This window comes from Clupea harengus, chromosome 11 (genome assembly GCF_900700415.2).
Source record: "Clupea harengus chromosome 11, Ch_v2.0.2, whole genome shotgun sequence".
Classification (NCBI taxonomy): domain Eukaryota; kingdom Metazoa; phylum Chordata; class Actinopteri; order Clupeiformes; family Clupeidae; genus Clupea; species Clupea harengus.
Genome location: NC_045162.1, coordinates 25,042,483 through 25,067,728, shown reverse-complemented (window position 1 = coordinate 25,067,728; position 25,246 = coordinate 25,042,483). Strand labels below are relative to the sequence as shown.

General features: G+C 43.9%; 1 protein-coding gene across 1 annotated transcript; it reads left to right on the top strand.

The window, feature by feature from the left end:
- The first annotated feature begins 8,816 nt into the window (after nucleotides 1-8,816).
- On the top strand, nucleotides 8,817-19,511 carry cenpw (centromere protein W). Its single transcript, XM_012837471.3, has 3 exons — nucleotides 8,817-9,047; nucleotides 17,157-17,270; nucleotides 19,192-19,511. The coding sequence occupies exons 1-3, from the start codon at nucleotides 8,961-8,963 to the stop codon at nucleotides 19,216-19,218; spliced, it is 228 nt and encodes a 75-aa protein (XP_012692925.1). The 5' UTR covers nucleotides 8,817-8,960; the 3' UTR covers nucleotides 19,219-19,511.
- Nucleotides 19,512-25,246: the final 5,735 nt, after the last annotated feature.

Sequence of the window (25,246 nt, the reverse complement as noted above, 5' to 3'; positions counted from 1 at the left end):
GAGAGAGTGTGGCTGCATTGTTATCAGAGGGCCCCCGGAGCGGCAGAGCATTCTGATAAACTCCAACCCCTCCATTCCTCCAGCGCTGCCCTTCTCTCTCTCAGGAGAGCGCTGCTCTTACACAAGAGATCCCGGAGCATGGCACAGCCCTTCGACACTCTCACACACACCAGCCAATGGACTCAGTGGACCCCACAGTGTGAAAGTACGCACATACATGCATGCATGCATGCATGCATGCATGCATGCAAACTGGCTTCAGTTCAATTGCATTCATTTAGATAGCGCCGTTAACAATTGACATTCTCTCGAGGCGCTTTACAGAGACCAAGACCTAAATCCCCCAGGGCAGGCATGTAAATGTGTGTTCCCACATACACCCATATGCAGACACACACAAACAGACGTACTCCGTACACCTGCAGAGAACGAAAGTTCAGAGGAGGGCTATAACTAATAGCAAGAGCGGTGTCTTACTATATTTGCAGAGAATCTGGATCTGTTGGGAGAAAAAGCCACAGATTGCTATCATTTTATGAGGCGCTATCCTTTGCCTTAAAAGTCCCGGGGGAAGACCGTCAGGAGAAGGGCAGGAGAGGAGAAAACAAACATCTGTCCTTGTATATGTTTGTGTGTGGTTTACCTTGGCGGTAAATTAGGCTTTGGCAGTCTTATAAAGTGCAGTGCACTTAGAAAAAAGTGCTGTAAATCTGTTTTATTTGCTGTTTGCACAGGTCACACATTTCTTAGCCTTTGACCTCTTTTACCAGGCAAATATTATTCTGTTTAGGGGTGTTCCTGGGCGGCGGTACAGCTCTGTGTTTGGCTCAGCCGTGCACTGTCTCTGTTCCCTCGCTTGGGCCTCATCCACACACTGAAGGCCGTAGCCCTCCAGAAGAAGCCAGTCCCAGCCATCCCATCTCTGGGATGAAATCAAAATACATCGAGCTGAAGAACTGGCCCCCGTGCGCAAAAACCTTTACAAACTTTACATGCACATGCCAGCACTCTGTTTTCACAAAGGTCTTGGTGTGCATCACGTCTAATGGTGAAATTCTGCTGAAATGATACAGTTGTGCTCGTTGTTGGTGGGAGCTCGCGATGAGCCGATAACAGAGCGCGCTCTTGCAATACCCGTTGCGTCTCTGACACACCGGAATGTCATCTGATAACCGGCTGTGTAAGATGAGGCAGGGGCGGTTAGTCACCCCGAATGATGCATCACGGGAAGCCTCTTGGGGGAGAGCCACACAACTTGAGGAGGGTGGAGAGATGTGCTTCCAAGAAGCTTCTGTGCTCGCAGGAGACCAGATGACTCTTCTGGAAGGCTTTAAAAACATCTATCCAAAGGGATATTTCCGTGTGTGGCTATCTACTGGATACTGTAAAAGAAAAATGAGGTTTTTTGAGTGGAAGAACCAGCACATACTTCATTCCACAATCATGCCTGTATAGTATGGATAGATAGATAGATAGATGGATACTTTATTAATCCCGAGGGAAATTTAGGTCATCCAGTAGCTTATACACATACACAAATACACTTATACTATACCTCACCGACATACATACATAAATCACATATACATACACATAGGGAGAACATAGTGTGTTTCCAGGTACAGGAAAGGGTCTGACCCTATTGTACAGAGTGCAATGATTTTGACAGTGTCGGTGTCCAGGAGGAAAGTGAAAAGTGAAAAGTGATCTTGTGCTGCTGGTGTGGAGAGTGCAAAAAAATATATAATGTTCTTGTGCTTTTGAGGACGGGTAGTGCAAGATAGTATTGTTGAGGCCTCTCCATTTGTCCGGCAGACTGGCATGCCAGCTACATTTCTCTAACAGGGAACACAGCGTCCAGTTCTGACAGCTGTTATTAGGCGTTCTTTTTTTAATGACAATTTTCCTTTGGTTTCATTTTCTGTTTGAAGCTCAAGAGGATTTGTCATTAAGGTGGGGGAAGTTTACAGCACTAGAATATTGAACCGTTGGTCTTGTTCAGTGAGCAAAGGAACGCACAGGGGAGACTCCGTCACTGGGAATCAGTAGGAATAAACACAGCGTGGGAATGCAAATAAACTCTCCTCCTCTCCCTTTACCGCGCCTGCTCTCCCTCCGAGCCTGTTTTCTCGGGCTCGTTTCCGCACTGACTCCATATCAAAGGCCAGTGGCCGGAGCTCTCTTTAACCTCCCCCAATCTGGAGCGCTGGTTAAATAATCACAGAGGTGATGGATTAAGCCTGCAATTAGATAAAGTAATAATTCTAATAGCATGTAAGGCGACCCCTGCTCTGTGAATAACAATGGGCCCCGGAACTCCCAGATGGACGGTTTGAAAAATTGAGTTATGTCCTCCTCATGGTGCATGTGTGGGGTGGAAGCTGTTAATTGAAAGCTGCCCTCAAGCTTCTCTTCATACTGGAGTTAGCGAGTTCACAACTCACGAATGTGTGGTGTGCTTTTTGCAGAAAAAGTTAACCATTTCAGACATGAACTGTTCCATGACTGAGCATCCCCCCCCCCCCCCCCCATTGTAACACAAACTAGTGTGCAACACTGTCAACAAAACATTTCGGATAAATACAAACTCTGGGTTTGTTATGTAATTCCTTTAAGTTTAAATGTTGCAAACACGCAAAAAGCAAAAAAATCAGGCGAGCACAGACGGAATGTTCTCAAGCGTGTTGTGAAACTTGTTCCCCTTGCTCCCTCTCCACTGCCTCTCTGATGAAACTGGGAGATTTGATAAGAGCTGCGGCCTCAGACAAGAGGAGGAATAACTCCGTGCGGAGGACACGGTACCAGCCGAACCCTCCTCCCATACTGCTCCTAACACAACAACAGCGCCCCATGCAGCTCTCATTCTCCCTCTCTCTCTTTTAATGTGTCAGGCGCTGCTGAGCGACCAGCTGCAGGGTGGACTGAAGCCACATCTTCAGAGCATTGCCTACATTGCACCCTGCTGAGATGAGAGCCTGGTTCCAGATAAATGTGAGGTTTGAAGTCTTGCTCAAGGGCAGGCGTGTGTAGAAGTAGTAGTAGTAGCCGCTGTCCAGCGGTATGGGATCCAAGTCCAGTGGTTTTCAGATCAATTCACCTCTGCTTGGGGGCTTTAGGTTTTTTTAACGTCTTAAAGGAACCTCTTACGCAAAAACGAATGTGTATATACTGATATATGAATACACTGGGTGGCCTTTGAACCCTGGATGAACCTGGACTGAAGTTTGGCTAATTAAAAAAAAAAAAATGCTTTTGAAGTCTCGCTTATGGCAGCACTCCATCTCGACTGGGCCCATGACGGATTGCTCAGGATTCTGAGATTACCTGTCTCCACTGCCCAGGGCGATATTCTCCGCAGGAGTTCTCTGATCAAAACATACACGCACACATCTACTCCTCTCTTTCCATCTGTGAGCCTCAGGCAGAATGCAGATCAGTTCAAAACAAGCCGTGGACAATTTCATACAGCATTATCTTCGGAGTAGCTCTCATCCAATCAGAGAACAGTCACTTCACAGCTTGATACTCTCTTAGCAAAGATGGGATTTATGACACCCCACCACAGGCAGGCATGAGTTTACTCTGAGCCATGCCCTACAAGCAGTGGTAGTGTTGCTCCAACGACATTGCCCAGCCATCTTGACAATGTCATCTGTTTTCTCTTCGGTGGTAAGAGGTTGAACGAAAACAAATGCCAGTACCCATTAGTTAAAAATATGCTCTGTGTGTGTTTGAAATGTATTTGAAATATGTATCCAATAATTCAGCCACACTATACCATGAAAATAAAGCAACAGCCTATTTGTTAAATGTGTTTGGAGACATGGATAGGTGAGTGTAGTAAGCCTTCCGTCATTCACTTCCTTTTTCCTGTTTCAATTCAAATGACATTAAATAATTCAAATGATATTAAATGATTAAATGCAATGTAAAATTCCTTTAGAGATTTCTAAAGAACAAACAAGACCTTATGTTCCTTATCAATGGAGAAACACCCTTCTTCTGCAGTACCCAGAGCTACACATGATTAGGTGCCTTGACATACAACAGAAAGGAAACCTTAACACCCTTTTTATCCGCTGTGAATATGGGTGCAGCATTGCCCTCTACAATCGACCTGTTTAAAGTGTGAATTTCGATGCTGGAGGTCTTCACACTGCCTTTGACCCATAAATTGACATCTGTCTCCCAAGAGTTACATTCTGAGAATAAGGGTTGCGGAGCAGATGTATTTCCTCTGGAGAGCTGCACTGAAAAAGACATATACTTGGTCACACCTTAAACCAATCACCTTGTCCAAATGGGTTATGCAGCCCAGAAGCAGGGATCTGCAGTACTGTAAAGTGTGTCCCAAGTGGCTTGACTCCTCCTGAAGCATACATACATACATTCACACTTACACACACAAACACACACATACAGCAAGTTTAGGAAATGTTTGACGGACCACTTCTTAGCCCCCATTTCCAACTATGTGACCCACACATCATAATGTGCACATAAAGTCAAAGCACCCATTTGTTTTTGTCTATTCAAATAAGACATTAGAAATGGTTGTGCCTTGTGCTCGATTATCCGTTTTAAGCGAACATGTTTGGGGGCCAAGCAGCGAAGTTGGGAAGGCCATTGTGCTTCAACCTTTTCTTATACTTCATCCTCTTTCTTCTTCTGCCCTTGGAGTATAGCAGCCCATAGAACCGTTTGGTAAAATGTTTTGAAATTTGGCACACTGATACTGGTACCGTCCCATGATTCATTTCACCATGTTTGATGTCAGCACCTCGAACGCTCTAGGGCCACCAACAGGTCAAATTTGGAGGTGCTTTTTATGCACGTAACTTTGAACCGTATGCCAGTTTTTCAAAAATGATGTTCCATTGTATTCCTTGGATCAAGCCGAGTTCAATACACCCCATGACGTCGATTTCTGCCATATTGGATTTGATCAAGATCTCTAAAAAAAAGTTCACAGGCCACAAATTTTGACCAAGCCTCATAAACTTTATTTGTTGGCTTTTCGATTTACCAAAGCGGCAAACATGACATGAGGTCATATCTCAGCAATGCTTTGATGTATCAAACCCAAACTTGGTATATGGACTCAATTTGATTGTTTTGGCGCTATATAAATACAATTTAATTTGAATTTGGCTTTTTGATTTGAGAAAGTGTTCACCCATTCCAGTCAATCAGCAGTAGGTGAAAAGTAGGATAATATTTCAGCAATGCTTCAATGTATCAAAACCAATTTTGGTAAACCCGGAACCCCATTTTAAGGAAGCATTCATTATTTTCCATCATTTGACCGCTGCAAAAATAAAAAAAATGTGTTTTGGCTAATAATTGTTTGGGTTTCCCTTCAAAATAATTATTGTGTCTGGTGACACTGTGTGGGATGTCCCCCTAATTGATTTAGCCACCAAATTGGATTCTATCGAAAGGTTGACATTTTCACAGGCCACAAAGTTTGCTCAATATTCACCAAATAAGGCACAGGTGATCTTTGGACCAAGCCTCACAATAGTTAGATTTTTGAAACTGTTACAGCCAATCGAAATTGGTGGCAAAGACGCCAAACAGGAAGTGAGATCATATCTCAGCAACTGTTTCATGTATTGACACCAAACTTGGTATATGGACTCGAAACCCCTTCCTGAGGTTATGCAAAACGAATTTGACCACTTGGGGCACTGGCATACAGCATATCAAATCCAGTGGTGACGCTAAACAGGAAGTGAGGTCTATGTCCTATGGGCTACTTGGCCTCCTCATTGCTGCTTGCAGCTATATTTATCAAAGACTTTTATTACAAGATATCAAAGGCTCCCTTCAGATTTTAAAGCCTCTGTACTGGTCCCAGTGTCATAAATTACCCCACCAGAACATGATGGAGCCAAACCATACCCTTTGATGACCACGAATAAATACTTCACATAGGCCCATTTCATCGCTAATCACAAATGCATGAGTGCCAGTGAGAATATGGTCTACACCATGTGTTGCATTCAGAATATAGATTACGAGCCTACAGATCCGCAACATCAACATGACCTCAAATACTGCGGCAGACGACACCTGGAATGACTTTTTCAAAGAGAAATGGGAATGACCTTCAATGGCCTGTCGCAGAAAGGTATCCTGCGGTCAGCATGGATGAAGTCATTGTGCTGGTGCAGAGATGGGGCCAGGTGGAGAGGAACGAATACTTGGCATTTCCCGTTAATATGGTGAGACAGAGCAGAGCGCAGTCCCCCAGGCGGTGGGCCCTCCTCCCCTGGCCGTTCCGCAGATGGATTAGATGCAGATTGGGACAGTGTTTGGACAAAGGTAATTCAGCACTCTGAATCTATGGCTGCCGCCAGTCTCTCTATATCCATCTGTCATTTTTACTTGATTTATGGAGATGGCAGTTTCCACAGGGATCAAATAAATCTGTGGGCCCCCCTAAATGGTTTTGAGTGATTACACTGCACATCTAAAACGTAAGTATTTCAGCGATGACAGTTTGCTTGTGTATAATGTTGTATCTGTCAGCCACTGAAACATATGTTGGGTCCACCCTGTTGCCTGTGAATCAGCGAGAACAAAGGCTGTTGGATGGAACCAAGCGCTTGTGGAGCATGAGGGTTCTGTTGAGATCTGGTTACTTCCTCTTTCTACACTTGCTGTGATAAACACATAGAATGAAAAAAAGTAAATGTATAAAATGAGAGTTTATAAACACAATATGAAATGTTCGCACCATTCCATTTTTTTTGTCAGCTTACTCAAAATAGACATGAAAGTAGAGTTTCCATAATGAAATCAAGCTGATTTGGAGAAACAGGGTAAGTGTCAACTGAGAGAATTTCTTACTTTTTTTGACTCAAATAAATATTTTGGACGGTATAGGGAATGTTAGGAAATGAAGGAATTGAAAACAGAGCATGAAGATGAGGGCGATAAAACTTTATTGCCCTGAGTCGTTGTAGCTGCACTTCCCAGTTAATGATGTATGAAGGTGCTTTGATCGCGTTAGTGAGCTGAAAGCTGGGATTATGTCGACACAGAAAGTGGAAAAATGTGTTTCTGCCTGCGGATGACATACTAATTATGAATGGGCTTTCAGGCAGCTGTACACAAAAACACTGTGAAACATCCACAAAACAAAGTCCCACTTTTATATCCGTGGTTCTCTAATTAACTTCATATATTTCCATACACATGTGTGAATTATTATAAGTAAAAGAATCAATGTTATCGTAATCAAAATGGAAGTGGGGAGTCACATTTTCCCAATTTGCTCATATTTTGTATTGCTAATTAAAAAGACACAATTGTCAATGTGAATAAAATATCAAATTGCAATATTATTAAAACACTCCAGTGATATAAATAAATAAATGAATAATAAAGGCTATAAATGTTGTGTGAAACTGTTATTTACTTTTAAATATATTCACTCACACATTGAAATTCATCTCAATGAAATGGAATTATTTTAAAATGAAAAGAATGACCTCAGTGCTTACCATCATCTCTGCTGCTATTTCCGACTAGGCATCATGCCATAGCTTCCTATTTCCATAGCATTTAAGTTGAAATATCTGATGCCATGTGCACTGCTTAAATTGCCTTCATGAAAGGGCAGGTCTACCTCTCTACTAGCCTATAAAATATCTACCCACATGAAAAGCTATGAGAACAAAAAGCCTCTAATTGTTACCGTGCAATAAAGGCATATTACTAAACCTAATGCACAAAATATTTGCGAAATATAAAAATGAAGTCATTTTGGAACAATCGTACTCCCAGACATTAATAATTCTAGTATTTGTCTCTAAAGAAAGTCTTGTTCCACTGGAAGAGTTCCATCAAAATTACAAATTTGAAAGGTAAGTATGTTTTTATTACCATGAAAGAGATCTGTTCTGCTGTGTCACCCCTTATCGGAAAAGATCTTGAGCCTCAGTCTGTTTATTAATTATGCCGATATGTTTCAGGAACACATGTTCATGGTCCAATTATTCTCTCCCCAGCCACATTTGCACTTCAAAACCTTTAATTGATCACTGAACAAACTGGAACTATTCAGCTAATATTTTATAAGTAAATATGGTGGACATACCCCAAGGCTACCCTCTTTCATTTCCAAACTATGCCAAATGCCAAAGCCCTGAGAAACTAATAGAAACCATGAACATGCAACATTTACATGGACTCTGGCATGGTTTCAGCTCCATATTATTTATTAATTTATTTATAATTCAGAAAATTCTTTGCAGATGTCCCACATATTTAGTATTTGCTGCTCAAATATACTATACCAGTAACAAAAGGGCTGCTTTCCCTTCTTTTGAATTAGAATTCATAGCTTAGAAAAATACTTTTTCTATGTGTATTTTTCTTCGAAAACACCCAGGGTGCATGCTAGGTTTAGGTCGTTTTTAGTATAAAGTCTGTGGGGAGGCTTTCAATAATTAGACTATGCAGAGTATAACAAATAATATAAGATGATTATTTTGTAAATGCATTAAGTCTTGCATTGGAACATTGCATCTATAGCTGGCTGCTAGTGGTGTGTAGACATAGACTTGTATGTTTTCTTCAATTAACCATGACTTTATGGAACTTTCCCCCCCTCATCCCCACTTTTCCCCACATTTCAAATGTGAAACATGACTGCAACGTCAAACGTTCAGGTTCCACATGCTCAGAGATTTTCAGCTGGCCATTATATGCTCCTAGCACACCCTACAAAGTGTTTCCAAAGATTTTAGAATAAGCCTACACATTCTCTGATCTTTTTAGTTTTCATTGTGTGACGACATATGCATGTGACGTGCTACGTCATAAACACGAGCCGGTAGTGAATGCGCGGCAGATTGAAAAATTGAAACGCAGAAACCTTTGGATTTTGTTTTCAATTTACTCGGCTTTTTTTATTTTTTATTTCCAACGATCTCGAAAGTAAAGACAAAATGCCGAATAAAGTACCAAGAAAACCCATCAAAAATATCCTGAAAGAGAACACCAACATGCGTATGGGTGCTAATACAGATTTGATGGTGAGTTTTGTTTTTAGCTACACTAGCTAGTGTAAAATGCTAGAAAATAACTCACGAATGTTTTATCGATAGCCACGTACAGCTTGGCTCATTTAATGAATACTATAGCCTAGTGTTTCGTCCAAAGGTTCCTATGACAAAAATGTAGACGATTCAAAAACCGTTGTTTGCTTAAAAACATTAGCGATAGCTGACGTTACACATCTCTGAAGTAACCAATGTAATGTGGCTAATGATGCAACTTAATTTTACTATGTCAAATTGTGTATTCGGAATGCCACCTTAAAAACCGACTGTAAACGCGATGTCCTCATTCAATGAAATGTGACTCGCAAGTTGCAACCTCGGACATGATCGCAATCCATTGGTATTCGCCTCTGTCGATATGACAGCTCTGCTTCCACAGCTTCAGTTGGATAGCTGCACCAATTTCACAGCACAAATACAGTAACGTTGTAGTACACACCATTCGGAACATCTGTTTGTGATCGTGTTTGGCAATGAGTATTTAAATGAACTTTTATGTCCTCAGACAGGTTATACTATGCGTTTGTGTTGAATGAGTATGCCCTATTGGAAGTAACAGTTGTGTGTCTTGATCACGTTGCGGTTGTGGTGGATGTGTGGTACATAGTTGCCTGTTGTCTCTTCATCTGTGACGTGTTTCTTCTTTATAGTTAAAGGGAAACTGCCCAAAAGGATTTTCTACTGTTATAACTCAACTTAACCCCAGTTTGTCACTGCAGAATGTTAGTGACCAGAAGGAATTGGTCATAGTTCACCCCTTCAGTATATAAATACAATTTTGAGATAATGACTTGTTTTGGGTACCAGAGAAAAACTCGTGGATACCAGAACATGTAGTTAATGTCAGAATATAACAGGTTTTACAGCTACAGAAAATGGTAACCGTTTTACTCCCGCAGACAGTTTTGTCTGCTCATCAGTGCAATGTAGGCTAATGGGGCAGTGTCATAGAGAACCTGCTTTGTCATTTGTAAACACACGTTTAAACATGGATACCAGCCAACTCTCCCGTTCTTTTCCTGGTTGTACCTTTTAAACTATTTTTTTTTTTCAACCAATTTCTGTAATTTGATTGTAATTTCTCAGAATTACTACTGAATCTTTGCTATAACTGCTCATTAGTAAAACCTTACCCCATGGTTTGTAGTCAATATTTAGGCTACATCTATATTTGAGTTATTGAGTTGCAGCCGAATCCAAGTTAGATATTGTTCTTCCTCCGGCTCACCCATTTGTGGTCTTGACATTTTAGATTTTTGTTTTACTCTTTTTCTCATCTTGGTATAATCCGGTGTGATGACGGGAAAGTACTGTAAGCATCCACTCAAACCAGTCACTGAGAGACCAGTCTTCAAAGCGGTTCAAAGTTCCACGCCTCCAGACATTAATGTAGCACACACTCTACTGATGTGGCCTTATAACAAGCTTGATGCATCAGTTGCTAAGAGACTTTTGTGTATGTAAAATTAACAGAATTGTGGGTAACACCGACCTGAGCAGGGCTGCCTTAATGTATCTTGTGTGAAGTGGCCATCGCAGATGTCACAGGAAGGCGTGGTGTGTGAGAGTCGGTTGCCGCTCTTTTGATTGCTGCCTTATGCCAACCACTTCACAGCCTCACAGGAATGCACAGTAGTCAGCTGCCACACCAAAATAGGCAGATCAGGACCACAAGCCATCCCATTCACCATAGGGGAAAGCGAGTAAATAAAAAAAGGTACGGGTTTTTCTCATTTACGGTCAAGGCTAGATCTTTTTTGTTTTATGGTTTATTCGCCTAGTTGTTATTGGAAACAGTCACAGGAAGACAGGCAGACATTATAAAGAAATCACCAGGTTTTAAAGTGGTCACTGATCCAGCCCCCAGATGCCACTGTAGAAAGTAGCCTAACCACTTAACAGAATGTGTTGTTCTTTTATTTTCGGAGTTAACAGATGGCATTGATCATTAGAGCGAAACATGTTTTTAAATGTTGTGGTCTCCACTCCATTTCGGTGGAGTGCGTGGATGTGTACAGTCTGTTTAATGTGTGTTAAGAGGCCATGGTTCAAACGGCTAATCACAGCACTGATTGTTAAAGGTTTTTGTATGTATGTGTGTGTGTGAGTGTGTAATACCAGTGCGTTGGTACTGCGGCTGTCTGGCTGTAACATGCTCCAAATCAGAGGCTCGAGCAGCTGGACTGGGCTTTATAGGGAGTGAAGGTGGAGGCCCGCCAGAAATGTAAAAACCCACCTGCAAGGTGTGCAACTTTACAGGGGTCTAATCCAGCAATTAGGCAAATGCTAAAAAGAAAGAAGGAGGTACGGAAGGGTCTATTTCAGCCTCCTTCTCCAAACTTCCTGCATGGGTTTTTTTTTTTTCTCTCTCTTTCTTTCTCTCTCTTTGCAATTAATTTTGGCCTACACCATTTGGCCGGAGTTCTACCGCAGTCAAATATTTCCACTTTGTGTAATTTTAATTGGATTCTATAGGTGGTGACTGGGCAATGCCTCCCACGCATAGGAGTGTTAATGCCTCTTGATCTAACATAAGGATGTAATATGCAGACATGTGTAGCCTAATCTTTGTTCATAACATTTCCTCTCATCATCCATTATCAAAGGTGATTCAGGTAGCTTGTAAAGCTTCTAAGTGTTGATGTATTTCCTGCTAAATGAGAAACAATCGTTGACTAGGGCTGGGTATTGGCACAGATGTCCCGATTGGATTGGATTACGATTCACAAGATGACTATTCAATTAAATCTGATTCTATTTTGATTTAAATATTAAAACGATGGTATGAAATACTATAGAGCAGCTTTCCCTATTTGGAGAAATATTAAAAACCCTAAAGGGAATACAAATGTACAAATGCAGTCACTGGAAACAAATTGTATACCAAATTCTGTTTATTTGAGGCACACATGGGTGTAGCTGCTTTAACAAACAAAGCCAGCCTGTCTCTTTTAAAGCACAAAAATGACTAGCAAAGCATTTGGCTAAAAAGGTTGCTGAAAATAAAAAAGTCCAATGCCTTGTTTTTTTCCAATGATCAGGTTACTGTAACTGAAAGATACCTAATGTGCCAAAACATAAAATCTCAGTGTGTTTGAAAAAAATATATATATTAATCGTAAAAACAAACTATATTTTTGCACACACACATAGAGAGTGAGTCAGCAGTGTGAGACCCCTTTGTGAATGACTGGGGAAACCCTGTAGTGCTAAACATGTTGGCTCCATGACCGGTCGTCCTGCCCTGTACTATATAAGAGCCAATCAGCTGTTTGTAGAGACATAACTGTGTCTGAAAGTACATCATATTAAACTGAAACAAAACATCAGACTCTTGTTAAATTAGAAAATTTGCAGTGGGCAAAACAACCTTTAATATATAAAATGTTCTGATTAAATACTAAATATCTGTCCAAAATGGCACTGAGTTGACTAGACAGAGATGTCTATAAGATCCTCTTTGATACAGGTCCCACTTTTGTTGTTTAAAACAGCATACAAACAATATAATTTTGGAGTGTGCGTAGCGGTCTCAAGTCTGCTGGTGTGGTATTCTGTTCCAGTCCCACAGCCAGCAGGCAGTGGAACCTGCTCCGTCACATCCTCCAGCAGTGGAGCCACTGATGAGTTTTCTCCCTCACAGGCCGCGATTGGTCCGTGCCTCCCCGGGAGCCCGTAGCAGACCCGCCGGGTCGCCGCGCTGGTGTTTATGAGGCGACCCAAAGGGCAGGGCGGGGTGCGCGCTCTGTGGCGGCTTTGTTCTGCTGCTCAGCCACGATGGCCCCCGGCAGCATTTGATGGTCGATTGAACGCAAAAACAATCAGCCGCATCCTGCGAGGAAGCTGTGAAAGTGTTTTTTTCCCCCTCCTTTGACTCAAGCGCGCCTGCTAGCTCCCTTCGAGATGTGAGGGAAGCCTGAGTGGCCTGACGGAGCTGTCCCCCGCACAGACCCCCGATACTGCAGGTGCAGTGAGCAGCGCTCCAGTGCCCCTGGGGCCAGTTCTCACACCAGCTTAATGAGAGTTTACTTAAGGCACCCTGCTTATTTAACTTTCAGTTTTTGGGAGACTCTGAAAAGCATTTGAGTAAGTCACTTCTCTGTTTAGACAGGTAGCTATGTCCGACCCTCAGGGAGGGAAGGTTTTCAAGGGGCTCCTAGGGGCCAGGTCATACTGTATATTTCAGACCAGTTTCATCTGTTTCACACAGTGTACCCAGCGTGGGAATTTCCATGAGCTTGGCAATGGTAGCACTACGTTCTCTACTGTGCTTTATTTATTCTTAAGTTCTTGACCTGCACTGGAACCTTCCAGGGTTCACTTTAGATGACTCGCTGTAAGTGTGTAGGGCCCTATGAAATCCTTTAAAAAAAATGTTTTGCCAGATTCAGTTTAATCAAATTGATTATCAACAAATCATATGTCCAATCAAGAAAGGCACACAGAACATTTGAATCATATTTCTATTAGTCTAGGAGGGTGATAGACCTATGTTGTAGTAGGGGGTGTATGGTTGCGATGCTAGCATAACCCCCGAAGACTAAAAGTGCAGTTTTATTTGCAATCATTCTCAATTTAATTTTATAGAATGATAAAAAAAAAGGGGAGATTACCTTCCGGTTACAAGACTTATACGGAGTCAGTAAGCTATGTGTTATATGGCCTACTACATGCACATTGTACATTTCATGGTTATTCTAAGAATATTCAGATGCTGGCCCAATGACTAGTTTGAGTCTCCTGTGTCAGTCTACAACAAGTGACTGTACTTCCTGTTTGGTTCACAATGCCTAGGGATGCGTCGGCTCAGCATCGATGTGGCAAACTTTTAACCACTAAACGCAAGAGGGGGATTTAATGGGATGTGTTGTTGTTTCATTAACGGTGGATGGTTGTCTCTGTCAACATCTTTGACAAAGCCTGTGTCACTCATGCGGGCTCATGCAAAATGTTGCCTATAACACTCTCAAATGTATTTCTCTCCCGTCATTTGATCTGCAAATGTCTAATTCCGCAATTTTCATTTTCCTCACAGAATTCTGCGATTCCGCCCACGTTTTCTGCTTTGAGGAAATCATAGGCCCCTATAAGTGATCGTTATTTACCGAGAAACATGTAAGCTCTTCATTTGTGTCCGTGTCCAGAGCAGCCTTCAGCTTCTCACTGTTCTTTATTTTCTCGTTGTTGTTTTAAACAATTGTAATGCCAGGTTTTGAATTGTCTTTGGATGATTTTGTAAGTCCAACTGCCGGTTTATTTAACTTTGCTGGGCTTTGTGTACGGCTCGAATGTTCTGAAGGGGTAGAGGTGAAGTGGTAACAAATGTGCTCGGCTGGAGACCGGTCCAACATGAAGCCCCGCGAAACACCAGGAATGGGGAAAGGTGACCCTCCTCTATTCACAAACACTTGATTCACCTCTCTCTCTCTCTCTGCGTTTCATTCCCTCGCTTTCTCCCATTGTGAAGTTTCCAATGCGCCGGCCGTGTCTGAGAGGCAGTCGGTGGAGGGGAGACCCTCTCCTTTAATCAGTTCAGTCGGGTCGTTATGTTTTGGCAAGGGTTCTGGCACGCTGCGAGGTCCGTGCCTTTCGGCTCTCGTTCCGCCCAAGACACTAGCAGGGCCAGCTGTTGGGGGGGGGGGGGGGGGGGGGGGGATATTCAGACGGCCCAGAGATGACCTACAATTATGAAAATGAGGTATTAATAGATTTAAATTGCATCCAAATGGCTATCATGTAGATGCACGGGGAAAAGCGGCTTGTTTTTTTCCGTTGAAATCATTAGCAGTGTTTGGAAAACTTGTTGGATGGGGTTCAGAGGGATTGCGGACACTTGGCTGTGTGTGGGTGTATGTGTGCGCACGCGTGCGCATATGAATGCCCCAGTGGCTTGTTGTGTGTTTACTTCCACACAGACAGGAGCTCTGTGTCTTTTAAGAAGAGTTTTGTTGTTTGTTTCTCTGTGTGTGTGTGTGTGTGTGTGTGTGTGTGTGTGTGTGTGTGTGTGTGTGTGTGTGTGTGTGTGTGTGTACACATGTCCACTCTTTGCAGGCAAGCGTGTGTGTACATAACATGCATGCATGTATGTTCTTCAGGTGTGGGCCCTATGCCTTTGGCTCTCCTACAAGCTCTGTGATCGAGCGCATGACATACCTGGCCCTGCACTGAACCGGCTGCGTGTTCGCATGCGGGGGAGCGCAATCTTGGACACGTTATTAAAACGCATCTTCAGGCCAACCTCTTGAGCAACTCCTGAGATAATTGAACCAAAACAAGGGGCTTTACATGCAGAGGAATACAACAGAGAAAGACGGTAGGAAGGGAGGAAGGAAGAAAGAGGGATGGCGATAGAAAAAGAAAGGGAGAGCGAGTCAAGTAGAAATGTAGAGGGAGAAAACTGAAAGGGAGAAAGAAGGAGAGACACGGAGAGAGAAAGATTGAAACAAAGAGAGGGAGGAAAAAGAACGATCGCGAGAAAGTGGGGGGAAAAAGATGGCGAGAGCTCAGGGGCATTTGGGGGAGTGATAATTACACATATTTCTCGAAAGCAATTCTTAGATTGAGTGCTCAGGATTACTAGGCAGCCCCGTGTTCGCTGCGTGCCTACCAGACATTGAGAACATTAAAATGGACTTTCAGGGTAACGCTCCATTTAAGCAACCATCAGTTTGAGGGCAGATCTCCCACCTCTGCTAAGGAGTTGCACTGCTGGATAAAGGCAAATAATTCAAACAGACAAAAAGATTAAAGCGTTTAGTTTAGATTGTCGGAGCGCCAGGTCTCTTGTTGCCTCTTTTGATTTTCCATTGGAAAAAAAACATGCAGTGCTTGCCGTGTTCTGTTCTTGTTTCTTCAATTCCTCCACAACAGCACATTTCTTTTTCCACCGTGGTCAAGGGTCAGATATGCTAAGCTGTGGCCTGTCATCAGCAACTTGTGAGGATTCAAGGCCCAGTACTCAATCCACTGGTGGTGAAAGAGGGGCAATGAGAATGAGCTACAGCTCTGGAGAGATGGATTAGAGAGAGAGAGAGAGAGCGAGAGAGAGAGAGAGAGAGAGAGAGAGATGTGGGGTGAAAGATGGGAAAAGAGTGTCATCAAGAGACGCAGAGAAGGACGAGAGACGCAGAGTAATAGAGTGATGAGAGGAGGGGTGGACAGAAGACAAACCCATAACAGAGTGAGGGGCAGAGGGAGAGACATTGAGACACACAGGGAGGTGGCAGAGGGAGGGAGCAGTGGCCCTGGCGAGGTGATCCGTGGATGAGCCAAAGGCCTGGTTGCTCGGGCAGCCAGCAGAGACCTCCTGTGCAGCACCGCGCTGCCCCCCCCCCCGTGCCCTGCATCTCGTGACAAAGTGGAGTAAGATGGATGAACCGCTGAAAAGGAGACAATTTCCTGGTGTAATCCGGGCCTAAATGTGAGGAATGGCCGTGCACATAGGGGGGTCTGCCTCGTGGGAGGTGCGGCTACAACATGGAGGGTGGGGAGAGATTGATGGATTTATAGTTCCTCTCACAGACCCCCTGCTCCCTTTCGGACGGACCAACCATCACCAGAGTGCCCAAATTGTTGATGGGGGTTCATTGTTCGGTTGTGATCCCATTATTAAAGGTCGCTGTGCTGAAAACCCCCCCCCCGATATGACTACACCAATCCCTCAGATATAGTAGCTGCTGATCAGTTCCATGATGTTGGCCTGATGGAACATATCAAATAAATGTATTCCACGATAATTGGCCCAGATGTGCCCCAATGAGGGAAGTCAGGAGTGGGAACACACAGGATAGGCATGGAATGTTGCCTCTATCCATGACCTCATGAAGTTCATTCCATACTCTCTAATATGGCAGTCTCTCTCTATGCTGGGTATTTCTATAGTGGGGAGGGTGCAGGTCAGCACGCTGAGATCTCCTCCTCAGGTCAGCACTCCTAACCCACCACTTTTCCCTTTTGCCTTTTCAGTACAACTTGAACATCCTATGCCTATTAACGAGCCATTCATGGTTTATATGCAAAGTACTGGTTGTCTAGCTCTGTGCCCAGTTCACCTTCTGCTCCTTTGAATGCCGTTTCCTGTAGGTGCAGCTGGACCTGCTGCTGTTTCTCCATCGGCTGACTGAGGAGGCGCGGGCCAAAGCCTTCGAGGAGAAATCAGCCACCATCAAAGCTCACCACGTCCAAGCCGTCGCCAAGGTTTCAAGTCTATTATCACTTCCTGTCAGTGTTCTCCATCTGTGATGCCTTATTAGCTTCGAGTATGGTTTCAGGCATGCTGTGAGCCATGTCTGTAAAGGTCTTGGAGCAGGGCCCTCATCTCAGAGTGCATGCATGCATAAAATTAGCGTACTTTGTGTTTCCTGTAAGGAACTTTTAAGCAGTTCACACATCAGTGACGGCTTTGTTGCGGTTTCTTCATTCCTGTTAACATGCAGCATTTAAAACCATTATCTGAGGGAAATTTCTCTCTCCCTCTCACACTCTGTGTGTGTGTCTCTCTCTCTTTTTCTCTCTCTCTCTCTCTCTCTCTCTCTCTCTCTCTCTCGTTCTCTTTTCGTCTTGCATCTTGAAAATCCAAGTCTAGTTTTTGAGGCCGAGGCAGCACGGCCCTCTCACACAGCCGTATGTGCCCCCTGATTAGTGGGCTAGGGTTTCCAGTGCATATTAATTTAATCACGCCCTATTGCAAACAGATGTCACCCGCAGCCGCTCTTTCATTGGTCCCCTTCATCAGTATGTGTTGCTGCAATCAATACAGTCATTAGGCCAGCTGTCAAACCCCAATGGTAGGGCCTTCTTTTCTTTTTTTAACGTCCAAATGTACAGTTCTGGCTGTGTGGTTGTATGCTCTGTCGGAGGAGTGTGTAAAACATGCTTTGCCACCCAGTTGCATGAATGAGTTCATACGCATATGGTAGACAGCTCTCGGGCTCGGTTAGGTCCCGTTGGCTTGACATGGCGGCCCCGCTCTCACCTCTCGCACTGATTACGATAGATTCCCAGCCAGCACTTGACTGTCTCTCTGGTCTGTCAGAGTTGGGGAATACGGTCGGTCCGCGGTGGGCTGCCTTATAATGGCCGTGTGCCGTGAAGATGAATGATGATGATGGTGGTGTGAAACCAAGACATTCTTTCACAGCACAGATGCATGGGGTCCATAGACACACTCTCTCTCTCTCTCTCTCTCTCTCTTGCTCTCTCTCTCTTCCTCTCTCTCTCTTCCTCTGTGTTGCTCTCTCTCTCTTCCTCTGTGTTGCTCTCTCGCTCTCATGCTAACAGCTGCACCATTTCCCAGCACTCTTGTTTTCCTTTCTCCTTCTATCTACTTCAGTCCAGTGTAGGAAAGAGGCGAGCGTTTCTGTGCACATGGGCCTCTCCGCCTTAGGCTGACTGGCTGGCAGGGCTGGGAAGCAGCTCCCGGCGGCATTGCTAGTAGCCGGAGTGTAAAAACGCCCCCGAGCTCTCTGAGGAGCACGGATCAGCGTGCCCAACAGCCAGGCCAGTCAGTGTAATGCTGAGCAGAGATCCGGCCCGTTTAAAGTCAACACGCCACGTTTATTTTATGACTAAGAGAAGCTTATTTGATTAAAAGGTAATTCACTGCAGGGCCGCGAGGCTTCTTTGCACACATGCGGTGGTGCCCGAGCGAGTGAAGAATGGTCCGGTTGTTTCATTAAAGCAAGGGTCCGTGACGGCCTGTCACAACCAAAACGCTTGAAATTACACACTTTGTGCAGTTCAAACAGGCCCGTCAAAAGTAGGAACTCCAGAAAAACAAGTGTGTAATATTTCACCGGAATAAGAAAAAATAAACTTTCAAACCAACATGCAGTCGAATGAGAAGGAAATGGCCTGGGAACAGAGAAGGGGAGAAGGCAAGAGGCTGAAATGAGGTTAGCATCCAGTTTGAGTAGATGTTTAAGATCTCTCCAAAGGGTTACTTGAACAACTGATTTAATCATGTAGCATTAGCAGAAGCTTGTTCAATTTATGTGCATTCGAAGGAAGATTTTTTTCTCCAGTATTTTTTTTTTTATGTGCATTCTTGTGCATATTAGGACTGAAAAATAATGTAGAGGCCTGAACAATGTTTTGTTTTTCTGACCTCTGTTTTCAGAAAGTTCTCAAGAGTCTCCGGGGATGACTGCAAAGGGAGGAGCCTCCTCTTCATCTTCTGATGGCCAGTCGTGGCCCGAAGTCCCCTGTAATGGTCTGCTTTGATCATACAATCCTAGTAACACAGGGGCAGCTTTTACATTTATTATTTAAAGTTTGCTTTCTAGGGAACTGCTTTTGTGTGTTTTTATTCAACAGTAATCTTCAATATGACAGGAAACCAAGGCAATGGCTGATACCATCATTGCAACACTCCATTGAAGAATTTTCTGTATTCTATGATTATTTCATGCTTGTAAATAAACAATTTCTTGCATTTCACATGGCTAATGCCTCACGCCCTGATATAGTTGAGTAACCGTGCTACATTTTCTCTCCCCCTTTTCCTTGTGAAAAACAAAATACTTGGCTGTGGGCCATAGACAACAGTGGGGCCATTATCGCTGGCTGCTCACGAAAGCAGGTTTCGTTGTAGGAAAGTTCATTCAGATGAGATTTCATTTTCTCCCTGTTGTAATGAGATGGCTATCTCTCAGCTGTGCTTTAATAATCGCTTGCTAACATTGCTATTTTAGGACCTAATATATCTGTCAGCCCAGAAACTTGAAGAACTGCTAATCAGAAGGGAGAACATACTAACACGAACCTAATTACGGCTCTTTGGCTGAATCTGTTACCCTTGGTCCCAGTCGGGAGGCTCCTGAAGTGATAATCTGACCCAACTTGGACCCTCTAGCTCTGAGTTTGGTGCTTACTACAGATGAAAGGGAGCTTGAACTCCACAACACTGAGAAGGCATTAGGGTGCGTGTGGAAGAGTGTGGGTATCATCTCTGTGGACGAACCAGATCACCCGGCGGTGATCACATGACCGAGGAGTAACCCCACCCTAATCCTACTGTCAGAACTAATTGGCCTGCAAGGGATTGATCTGGGAGTTTCCTCTGCACTTTGCTTACAGGAACGGGTTCAAGGTTACAAAAAGCCAATCTTTGATAACAGGCTCCCGAAAGAAAGGAAGAAAAAAAAGACTAGAATGTTCTCCAGACCGCTAGCACCACCTTTCTTATCTCCATCCTTCAAGTTTGCCGTCTTCATCATTACTTGCCCACAACAGCCTCCCTCCATCATGAGGGTGTTTATCATAGCACCACAACTGCCCAGTCATTAGAACGCTGTGTGGCTGTGTGAATGATCGCCAAGGAGACAGATGTCCTATCCAGAGCCAGACTGACTGAGTCTGGAGGGTGTCAAGAACACATGACCTCCCACTTCCAGATCATAATGATGGAAAATCTAAAGCCGGACCAAGGTTTTGTATATTAAGTAGTCTTAGTAAGACTTAGTTTAGATTTAAAGATATATGTTGCAAGATTAAAATGGTGAATTGATATAATAGTGTGAAAGACCATGCTGTGCAGGTCACCGAGGTAGGCTCTGTGTACCCTTATCTGTAATTATCTGGTCCTATTGTAAGATTGAAAAGGTAGTTAGCAGGGTCTCAGCAGGGGCATACAGGCAACCATAAACATAAATGCATACCCATATAGCTTGTGTTTCAGTGTTACTATAGGGAATACTCCCAGTGATGAAGGGTATGAGCAACCGATCACTAAAATATGAGAACTGAATTTGCTTGTTAAGCCCAACCAATGTCAGTTGAAGCCATATCTGATCCATTTTCTGATATCTGCAGATGAAAGTGGGAGGGTGCTGGGAACGCCTGTGACGAAGAAAGAGGAGCGAGTCAGAACTTTCAGGATGATGGACACTGTCTCCATGCTTTTCATCCATTACAAGGGGGGGTGTATGGAAGGGAATGTTTGGCCTGGTGAAATATGTCTTTGGAACGATGAGACGCGATACCCAGAGAGGAGGATTGAAGTTGACAAGCTCTCTGAGAAGGAGCAGGCAAAGCACAGAGATCGCCAAAGATATTTGTCAAGAAAGAGCGAAGCAAAATAAAAATAATTGTGGTGCCTTACATCCACCAGCCGTTTCACTGAGAGAGAGAAAATGTCCATTTCAAGTTTTTGTGACTCATGCACAGGACTGAGGTAACGGAACCATTGCCGCCACTTCAACAGGGTTATGCCCATTTACGCTGCCACTTACGGTAGCATTATGGGAAAAGCTGTGCTTCCTGCTTGCTCAACACAATCTGTTGAAGCATATTTGGCTGCCAGATGCAGGCCCAGTTCTTGGCTGACATTCATGCACACACACAGTGGTGTGGTGTTGTATGGTGTCACCTTGGAGACGGCCCCCTTGTGGGTTTTAGGCGTCCGTTTCAGGATTCTGCCACTCCACCTGTTTAGCGCGTGACTCGGACCACGTTGTGACTCAGAGGGAAAAACAGCCTTTAACAGGCCCCTGGACCCCCTGATCTCATGCAGCCTCACAAGCACTGGGGTGTTACAGAGCCGGGTGGGTGCCAAACACACGTCAGGCTCTTGACTTGGCTCTACCCTTCGCAACATAGCATGCCACTTTCAGTTGTGGTAGGAAAGCTTACCGTTATGTTCACTTTGGCTTTCTTGGGAAGACCTTGGCAATAGTTGAAGGTCCAGGTGATGTTTCCGTTATTTGATGGGGTTTCGTTAGGCATTGCTGTACCCCCACTCCCCGTCCTGTTGATCACTGTTGGCAGTAGCCATGTTCTAGGCAACAGCCTGTGAGTGTTTTCCATATTTGCCGCCGATTTTCTGCCCTCATTTTATCTTTCTATTTTTTTTATACCACAATATTCTCCTCCATCCTACTCAACAGGCCTGATTGAAATGAATTTTTTTTTCCTCCACACTAAAATTGAATCGAACCGTCAATAATTGAGCCCAATGTTGCCAACGAGGAGGGACGTAGGGGTCTGTTTCTGTGTCTCAGTGTGCTTTTGTGTAATTGTGTAACTGAAGCAGTCATTCTCAAATTAAACTGAACCAGGCATCCACACTCAGAATTCTCTGAATTGGGATTAGCTCCATCCATGTGTTGAGAAACCGCTGCTAAGTACCTCCCCCTGGCGTATTGCATCGTTTCCAATTGCTAATTGTGTAATGCTAACATAAATATCTAAACACTACTAGTTCAAGTGGTGGAAATTGGACCCTTGTGGCTTTTTACATGAACTGCTGAAGTCGTGTAATGGGATGTGTAAGAGCAAATGAACATAAAAGGCAAATACAGAGCTGATTTCATCGCTGCCTGTGTCGTACGGAGTCCTTATTTTTTAAACAGCTCTTTCCACCACTGCGTTTGTTTGTTTGCTTGCTTAACAGATACCCTCATGCGGGGTGCTTGGCCCGTGCTACTCACCGACACAGATGTATTTACACAGCTGGGTATTTACAGATGCTGATCCAGGTGAAGCTTCTTAACACAGACCGGGCACAGTGGCAGCAGGGTTTAACCCTCACTGAGATGGTCGGTAGTTCACCAGCCACCTGTCCGCATGGAAAGTTTTACAAATAACCTCGGCTTTCTGACAAAGATGAGCCATGGCAAAGCACCAGTAGAGACCTCAAGTCATAGCTGAATCATCCCCTGTTCCCGTAACACACACACACGCACACAAATACAGTTTTCTCTCTCTCTCTCTCACTCACTCTCCCTGTACAAAAGGCACATGGTGGGTCTGCTTCTAATCTCGCTTTTCTGGGGTCTCGATTTGTTTTGCTTGTCCAAAAAACCCACATTGCTCCAACAGTGCCTGGGACCAACTCGGCGCAGATTTAATTAGATAACCGAATAAAACGCTGAAGGATTGAAATTGGACATGGTGTTGCAGGGACTGGCCCTTGGCACAGCTTCTTCAAGCTGCAGTGCAGTTTGGGAAAAGCCTGTGGGGAAGAAACTGTGTATTTTTTTTCGAAGGAGATGAGCTAAACATGTGACACTGGCTTATCACACTCACTGGCTTCTGTGCGAGAATCTCAAACAGCATGTGACTGTAGTGCAGTCTTTGTACAATATCCTTTCTTAAAAATGGTGGATAAATTCATATTTTCACTTTCTCAAAGATATAGAATATAGTTGAGAATGTAGATATAAACTTAAAGTTACATAAGTAGTTGTGCTCTGTTGTAGCTGTGCCAGTTGTGGCAACTCCTTCCTATATAGTACAAAATGTCTATAGGCAGGGGAAGGAGCCCAGCTTTGCGGTTTGAGTGGCTGGTGATTGTGAAATGAAGATAATTTGAGATCAGACACTGCTGAACCCTGATCTGGCTTGGCTGATGTCCCAGTGTGATTTAGCAGGGGCCCTTACCGACCAGAAGTTGGGCTCAAGCTCTCATAGATCAAACACAGGTGAAGTAGAACAGCACTCTCAGTTTTTCATGTCTCTTGTTTCTGTCTGATTTTTTCCACTCCAAGCACTAAGGATGTAGCCACATAAACAACCACTTTCCCGGGATTTTCTGTAATCTTTTCAGTTGTCAAGAGACATGGGGTATGGATTAACCCAGGAAAGAAGTGATCCCGGATTCATTGATGTTTGAGCCTAGCAGAGAGGGTACGAGCAGTTGAGCTATGTTGGAAAGCAATAACAACTGTTTACATCAGCTTGACCTTGTGCAGTCTCTGGTGACGTAACCACAACTGGTGAATTCTTTGGACAAGGTCTTCTAACAACAGGGGGATGTAATATTAACATGATCTTTCGGAGGGGAATTAGAATATGCACGATTCAGGTGCATTTGATTACGGGCAGTCGTAGATATTCAATGGGAACTGTTGGCGCTACTAAAGACTGAGAACATTTCTGGACGTCTTAATGTTACCTTGTCTTTCATGTCGGCTCCCTTTCTTTAAGGCTAAGGCTGTTTTTAAGGGCATGCATTCTCAGCCTGCTCATGGGACCCTCCTGCATTAAGGTTTCTTATCTGATCCTGTTCCAAGCACACCTGATTGAATTCAGTGTAACTGTAACTGATGACTTCAATCAGGTGTTCGGAGCACAGGTCGACCCAGGTGCAGGATCGAGAACCCCTGTTTTAAAATGAAGGCATAGTGTTGATCAGTATTAAAAGAACAGTAAAGTGACTGATTGTCCCTTAGCAAAGCAAACTATCATACTATCAATGCCAAGGTCAAAGGTTCACTGAACAATGATGTGGAGATGAATACCTCACTCTCAGTTACTTTAGATTTACTGCTGAAGTAAAATTACTCGAGGAATCTGAAGGGCTGTTTAACATTAACATGTACAAACATGGTCTAATGGCTTCATCAGCTCTTGAGGTGTCAAGGTTTGTCTTGCTATGGTCAGAAGTAAGCTTCACAAAATCACCCTGTGAACCAGCACTGTCACACATGCACACACACACACACACACACACACACACATCGTCTCTCACAGAGTAATGCAGCGCTGGAAGCACCCACTCCAAGTGCAGCACCATCCATCAAACAGGCTTTCTGGTCTTCTGCAAGGCCCTCATCAGATTAAGCTTTTTATCAGGGTGTTCTGGCATTGCACGCTGGTGTGTTATGCATCATCTTATGTATGTCATCTCTCTCTCTCTCTCTCTCTCTCTCTCTCTCTCTTCTCTCTCTCGCTCTCTCTTTTTCCAGATGTCCTATGACGCTTACAGGCTTGAGAAGCTTACACACGGTCTAATTGAGTTTGTTCCCTGTGCCGGTTTTCCATACAAAACAAAAGGAAGCCTGTTGGAATCTCGCGCTTGGCACCTGAAAACTGGAAGGCTCGGAGTTCATTTTCAGCGTCATGTATTTTGTATGAGTTTTGAACAAGTGCTCCTGGCAGGAAGTGGCGGTTTACATAAATACGGTTGATCATGAGATTGGGTCTAAACAATGCTCAGGCATGGGAAGCAACCACTCGTGTTCACTGTGGTAAGGTCAAGGGGTCGACTGAGGGGCCTGGACCTAATCTTTAGACTTCAGTGTTTCGGATTTTATATCCATACCCCATGTGCTGTCATTTTGACATGAACAACGGTTGTGTAATTGAACGTATGCTTTTTGGATCCTAAGAAATCCCAAATGTTGCCTCTGGAGAAAAGGCAGACATCTGGCCACTGGCACAGTGTGACAGAT